Genomic DNA, 7500 nt, shown 5'->3' with positions numbered 1-7500 from the left:
CCCCGGAAGATAAGGAGAGGCAGAGCCGGTCGCCGTGCTTTTATTAACCGTTTTGCCAAGGACACTATCTCCCTGGTCACATGGTTATAGGCATGAGAGAATTCATTTTCATCTGGGACAATAGCAAAAGTGTTCTTATAGATCCCTTGTTGTGCACTATCTATCTGTCTATCTGTCTATCCATCTGTCTGTCTGTCTGTCTGTCTGTCTGTCTGTCTGTCTGTCTGTCTGTCTGTCTGTCTATCTATCTATCTATCTATCTATCTATCTATCTATCTATCTATCTATCTATCTATCTATCTATCTATCTATCTATCTATCTATCTGTCTGTCTGTCTGTCTGTCTATTCTTAAAAAAAATACGATGGGAACGGGGCTCTCGGGGTTCAGCGGTCGAGTGTAGTAGTGCAAGGGCAGAGGTGTCGGGCCCCCGAACCCCGGAGCGAATCGGGCCCTTGGTTCAGTAGAAGCAGGGGGGCCTACTAGCAGATGCTCCATATGCCGGCATCCCACCTCGACCCATCCAGGTGGCTGGGGCGCCTGGTGCTGGGGCGGTGGAGGAGGGTAGGGGCCGGGTGGAGGGGGCCTTGCGCTGGAGAAAAATGCTGGGATCTCTAATTGCTGGCCCCATCTGCTCTTTTGTCACGGTTGCCTTGTTCAGACCTCAAACAACAACAACAACAGCAACAACAACAACAACAGCGGCAGAAAAAAGGAAAGAAAAGGAACATGAAATGCCCCGAACTGATCTAGACGTAGCAGCGACGCTCCATCTCCCACCTCCTTTAGTCCTGTCAGGTTCCTCCCCCCTGCCCTCTCTCTTACCAGCCCCCCGACCTGAGTTATTTCCTTCCCTCCCTACCTTTCCTGCAGCCTGCCCTCTCCTCTTCACCTCCTCCCATGGCCCCCACCCCCTCTACCCACTCGCCCGCCCACTCTCTCTCTCGCTCTCTCTCGCTCTCTCTCTCTCTCTCTCTCTCTCTCGCTCTGTCTCTCTCTCACTCTCTCACTCTATCGTCTCTCCGTGGAGAGGGCACAGAGTTGGCAGTGGTAACTAGACTGATGGATGTCTCTGAGAGTGGCGGTGGTGGTGGTGGTAGTGGGAGGGGAATGTCCACAATCACTTTATGGACATTAGCCGAGCCAGAGCCACAGAACCCCCTTCGTTCACACACAAAAAAACAAGTGTGTGTTTGTGTGTGTGTGTTGCCGTGGGTACATATGTGTAACCACGTGTTCGACAGAGTTACGTTTTTGTCTGCGTACAATTAGTGTATACTGTGTATACCGGTCAATGACATGACACTCCTTTTTTGTGTCAATCAAATGAACAACATATGATGACACTCGCTATAAAGTACAGTCACTTTGAGACCACTTTAAAAAAACTTTAAAAGTTCTTTAATTTTGGGAGTTCTGTGACATAAAAGTCCAAAAAATTGTCAGACAACGAGGCCGCGTTTTAGACGGTGAAAAAGGCCGACAAGGCTTTATTGAGACTTGTACCACCTGACAACAAATGATGTCAAAAATCGAAAAGTCTTCCAACTTAATACTACTTAACTTATTTGTCATAAACCCTTAACATTTTATAGGAGTCTCTTTTTTTTTTTTCTTTTTTTCTTTTGAATTTATGACATTCCTTAAGTACCGCGGGGGCTCCACCGTGGGATGACACCCAAACCGGAGTCGTATTTTTAGGAGGCAGAAGTCGTCGCCGCTCAGAGGGAGAACTCAAGTCGTTGAGTTTCCAGGGCTGAGCGCGCTGGGGGGGAGGGGGTTCTTTCTGCTTAACGTATGGTGTTGTTCCCGCTGTACTTTGTCATTGTTGAGCCCCAGCCAAGAACATTCCGTTTTTGCAGGGCTGTTTAATAGTCAGATTTAGGAGATGGGGAGCAAGAGGGAAAGAGAGAGAGAGAGAGAGAGAGAGAGAGAGAAAGTGAGAGAGAAAGAGCGAGAGAGACAGGGAGAGACGCGGGGAGAAAAACGGAGGCGAAAAGGGAGGATAAATCTTTCAAACTTCTTTTTTCTTTTTCGCTCTCTTCCCCCGCCCCCTCTTTCCTTCTCCCTCTCTCTTTTTCCCTCTCTCTCTCTCCCTCTCTGACACACAGCTCATGAGAGCTGCGACAGGAAGACGGGTGTTGTTGCAAGGCGAGGGCATCTGAGTTCACCGCTCACTCTTTTCTCGGCCCGTCGTGCGGCGTTTTGAGCGTCTATAAGTGTGTGTGTATGTGTAAGTGTGTGTTTTTTCAGTGTGTGTGTGTGTGTGTGTGTGTGTGCGCGCGTACGCGTGTGTGTGGTGGGACGCCTGTAGAATCAGCTAGTTATTCTACAGGCGAACAGAGACGAAGCAAGTTTATTTCATAGTCATACACAAGGGCCAATTCAAAGTACTTTGAAGGAATTTAATGAAAATATTTATAAAAAAATGTTTATTAATTATTATTAAAAATATTGTTCATAAGACATTAAAGGACCACGATGTTTACTCAGCGATCGCAATCGCTTTTCCTCTCTGATTTTCTACTCAGGACTTTTTGGATTATTGGTTGGAGAAGGTGTTCCGTCACACACGTAGCCACACGTTTTTTTTTCAGGTTTTTTTTTCGTTTGTTCTCTCTCTCCCTCTCTTTTCTCTCTTTCACACACAGACACACACACACACACACACACACACATACACATACTTATCAACACGTACGCATTTAAAAACATCCTCAACCATCCGAGGGCCCGCGTGTGACTCCGAGGGGCCTGTGTGCGCAAATTGGAATGGAGCGTTTTTTTAGGTACCATGTGATCCGAAGTACAGTAGAGCACGGCGTGGAAAGAATTCCAGCCTTGTTTCCTCTCCTCCCTCCCTCCCTCCCTCTCTTCCCTCCCTCCCTCGGTGATTTGTTCTTTTACCCGTACCTTGCACAGCAGGACCGAACACATTTTTCGTGAGACACCCCCGCCCTCTTCCCCTCCCCTCCCCTCCCCTACCCTGCTTTGAGAAATTACCTAGAGGTCAGTTGGCAAAAAAAAAAAAAAAAACCTTTCCTTTCCCGCTTCTCTTCATGTCTGGCGGTGTGCTCAGCCATTAGACGCTAACGCTGTTCAAATACGTCTCCGTGTCAGTTTGGCGGGGGCGTTGCGCTTGGGTCGTCGAAGATCGGTGATTTTTCTCGCCCGAGGTGTCGAGCGGTTTAACCCTAGATGGCAGATGAAGGGTCAAAAAACAGATTCATCTCATTCTATCCGATGATACAATGAAAGATAGATAGACAGATAGATAGACAGATCAATAGATAGATAGACAGACAGACAGATAGATAGACAGATCAATAGATAGATAGACAGACAGTTTAGTGCTTGAAAAGTCCTTGTAAGCTGCTTTTGTTATCAAAAAATCGTTACATCATAAAATGTTGTACTGATGTAAATAATAGACAATGAGACTAAGATTATATTATATTTTAATTAATAAAAATCACATTGAAAGTGGTCGTGTTTGTTTTGTGTGAAGTCCTTGAAAATGAAAAAACATTGTGCTTAAAAAAGTGCTTGAAAGTCCTTGCATTTCATTTTGTAATGCAAGAATGAGCCTGAAATGAAAACAAAACCTTTGCCTGTGACTTTTGAGAGTTAATTTCCGCATTCACCGTGCGTCTGCCTAAAATAACCTACTTTGACCGTAATAAGCCTGTTTCAGTGAGACCGTCCGCATTGCTCCCATGTTATAAGCGCTAACCCCGCTCCTCTCCCTCTCTCTGTGCTTTCAGACTCGCAGCAGTCAGGAAGTCCCAGTAACAATGAGCCAGGCAAGAACCCTCCTCCAGGTATGCACAGTAACAGCCGCGCTCCGCTTCTGTCATCGCCCCCATTGTTCCCTGCCAACTCCCCAGGGCTCCGCGGCCTGTGTACACCATATCCCTCTGCCGAACTCCCCCTCCACCCAACCCCCAAAGCCGTCTCCTTAAACCGTGAACTGCCGTGAACTCAGTGACTTCCAGTGCCACGGGACCTACGGCTGCACTGTAAAATTGTAATAATAGTGGAGGAAAAAAAAAACAAAGGGGAAAAAAAAAAGAAAAGTTGAGGATTTTTTTATTTTTTCGGAGGAGGTAATGAAGCCCAGGCCTCATTACAGGATCAGCTGGGCTGTCCTCAAACTGCGGCCCAGTTTGTGTCGGTAACGGCCCGGACCGCGGACGAATAACAGATTTAGAAGTTTGTTAAAAGTTGCGCGGCCGCGACATCAAACGAGTTCCTCTTTGATCGACCAAGGAATAAAAATCCCTTATGTCGTTATGGAAGTTTGCCGTTTCTCTTTTAATTATTGTTATTAGTGTTATTATTATCGTTACAACCAATTGCACCTTTGGCTGGCTCGTTGGCTCAATGTGTCTTGGCAGCGCCGCAAAGCGAGTCTCCTCCCCCCGCCAACTGACCTGAGCGCTGTCGTCACAGCTCTGGAATGAAGGTAGTTTTGGGGGAGCGCAATTTGTTTTATACCTTCCAGAGCAGGTTTGCACGGATTGTGGGTGCCAAGGAAAACAGGCCAGCGGTGAGACGAGAGATGACTCAGGGCACATTACTCCAACCCCCTCCACCACCACCACCACCACCAGCACCAGCACCACCACCCCCCACCTCCACCTCCCCCACACTCCTCCTCCCCTGCAGTGGCACGGTTCCCTGCGAACAAAACCGTTGGCTCACTGGAACCATTAGGGCTCAATAGGTGCCAACGGAGTCGCCCTCCCGCCCCACCTATCCTGGCAGGGCGTGTGGCGCCCCTGGCGTCACATCAAAGCCGGGGCCGGAGCCATTCGGGTGTCAATAACTTGCCTGGCTGTTTAACTTTAGCGACGGCCTCTGGTAATGGCTGTTGATTCCCTGGGCCAGCCAGTTTGTAATGAATACAGTGTGCTGCCGAGGCTCTAGGGCTTAGCAGGCCGAGGGATTGTCAATATTGACAGTGATTAAGCTCAACTTGTGTATTTGATGAATAGAATATAACACTTCATAAATAGGTAGCACCTGTGGCCCGGCCGAGGCTGCGCTCTCCGTGCCCTTGGTGCCGGGGCATTCACCACAAACACGGATTAGGCGACGGCTCATCCGTGCGGCATGTCGTCCGTGTTTCTCCCGGGTGTCCGCCGCCGATTCCTCCCTGGGCCGATTTATCACGATTGTCTACGAAAAACACACAAAAAAAAAACATGGAACTTTTTCAGTGCCATTGACGTTATTAAAATAGTCAAACTTCAATTCTTCAACAATTCTGAAATATCTGAAATTCAGAAGTTGGAACTTGTTTCAATGGCTGTGCGTGTGTGTGCCTGTTCCCTCAGGGTACTTGGAAGACAGTTTCATCAAATCAGGAGTTTTCAGTGTTGCGGAGCTGGTGCGAGTATCCAGAAGTGAGTAAATGGTTTTGAAATTACATATGAAGTTTTTAAGTAGTTTGTTCTAAATGTGGGGTGTTTGTTCTGATGAGAAAAATAAAGTCAATTTAAAACATTTCGATTTTTAGTATTATCTTATCCAATAAATTGGGTCATTCAGCACCATTTCTGTGTTGATGACAACTTGTATTACAATGTTTACAATGCTTGTTTTGCATTAATACAAATGGTTACCCTTTTGCATTATGCATTATGTATACATTGGAATTAAATTTAAAAAAATAATAATAATATCAGTTATCATATACTATAATTTTGTGTTGGAAAATTGTATAAACAATAAAATCAAAATCCCACGTAAGAGAGAACTTACTTTTATTTGAGTTTTTTATCTTAACATTTCAAAGAGCCGATCAATCATCAAACTAGCAAACTCATGTCACCAGCCGAAACTATTCAAAGCCATAATTAAAATTTTCAAATTCTGCAAATTCCAGCGGTTGAAACCTAAAAGAAATTTTCAGAGATACATAAGCTCAGACTAATTTCCGGGGTCTGTGAGGAGGCGGCGGCGGGCGGCAGGGCGCACGTCTGTGACCAATCCGGTCGAGCTGGTCTGCTGCGATACCGCTCGCTCTTCCACATCCGTGTGTGCAGGACGATTTGTACAGACACGTCTTTCCCTCCGCGCAGTCGCTGACGGGCGTCCCTCCCTCCCCCCGCGGCCTAGGACAGCATCTCCCCAAGGTGGAGTCGGCCCGCGTTGCCTCTAAACCGCTGCCACGGCCTGGAACATTCCTGCATCGCACAAAGAGCCCAGTCACCCGCAACGAGCTCGGTGCGCAGGAAACATAGCCGTCGTTCTTTGTAATGCGAATCGTACATACATGCGCTCTATTTAGAATGCGCGCACGTGCGTGTGTGTGTGTGTGTGTGTGTGTGTGTGTGTGTGTGAGTGTGTGCGCGCGCGTGCGTGTGCATTTCGCTGTGTTGTGGAGCGAGCTGGCAGCAGCGGCGGCGCCGTGCGTCTACGATTTCAATCCAGTCGTGACTTGCTAAGTTGAATTACCCCTCCGTGGTGGAACCGCAATCCGGTTGTGTTTGCGCTGCGAGAAGTTTGCGATGCACAAAAAAAAAAAAAGAGATTAACTTGAGAAAACAGGGTGGAGGGCGACGCTGCGTTCCGTGGTCCTGTTTGGCAGTGATGATAAACATTCTCATGCATGATGTTCTGATTCTGATTCTTGCCTCTGAGAGACAAGTTACATCGTACAAACCCCACCACCAAATTTTTTTAAATTTAAGAAATCCAAAAGTAACTTAAGCAAACCTGACCAGATGGTCGCCGTGAAAGCGCAGCCGTGCCTGGTTTTAAGTAAAGGGAGTTCGCTGAAGTCGAATTGGAATTTTAAAAAGGTCGGCGGACGGACACACAGGAATTGTCACTCACTCAGCCCGGCGCTCCCTGGGTGGATTTCTGAGCAGCCGCTTGTCCGTCAACGCGCTTCTCTCCAGGCCATCGAGACATTCTTTGAAGCCCTTCAAAGGGAGCTCCAGAGTTCAAGGCCGACTTGTGATCCGGTCCTTTTTCTAAGAGGATACTTGGACCATAGGAGCCGAAAACCAAATATTCCCTAAGTATACAGCGCCCGTATTTATAGCCACATATACGGTTGGAGATCAATTTGTAAAATTCGTTATTTGAACGGGATAGAGCTTTCACGGCAAAACGGAACCTTTTTTATTTAACTCCCAGGGATAAACCGATAGGACGACGACTGGCTTTTGTTACTTCCGGCATAATCGTTTTCTGCCATTGTTTCCCCTCGCTCCGTAATCAAATCCGGAATAATTGAAAAACAGTTGATTGACACCGCAACTAAGTGGCATCACAATTACTGTGTGTTGCCGGGGGCGGTTCAGAGACAAACCGACCGAGCCGTGGTTGCCGGCGGCTGTGAAAAAAGGCCTGTGTGCAGGGGGGGCGTCCTCGGGCCGGAAGCATTCCACCACGGCGAGCCTTGATAGGGGCAGCGGCGCTGGGGCGGCTGCCAGTGCTGCAGCGGGGCTGCCAGGGCAGAGGGTGGCGGAGGGATCGTGCCAGTGG

The 7500-nt window shown here is 47.7% G+C and overlaps 1 protein-coding gene across 6 annotated transcripts in view; it reads left to right on the top strand.

Annotated features, from left to right (window-relative positions):
* Positions 1 to 7500, top strand: part of LOC307247039 (nuclear factor 1 B-type-like) — a 74486-nt gene that overhangs the window by 41487 nt on the left and 25499 nt on the right. For all 6 annotated transcript variants that reach the window (XM_080023100.1, XM_080023103.1, XM_080023099.1 and 3 more), the window contains exons 3-4: positions 3765 to 3821; positions 5340 to 5408. In XM_080023100.1, the coding sequence (XP_079879226.1) occupies positions 3765 to 3821; positions 5340 to 5408 (126 nt within the window). The remainder of the gene's footprint in view (positions 1 to 3764; positions 3822 to 5339; positions 5409 to 7500) is intronic.

This window comes from Zeus faber (genome assembly GCF_960531495.2).
Source record: "Zeus faber genome assembly, chromosome: 22".
In the NCBI taxonomy this organism is placed as follows: domain Eukaryota; kingdom Metazoa; phylum Chordata; class Actinopteri; order Zeiformes; family Zeidae; genus Zeus; species Zeus faber.
Note: the sequence above shows the minus strand (reverse complement) of the source record. Positions and strands in the feature narration are given on the sequence as shown.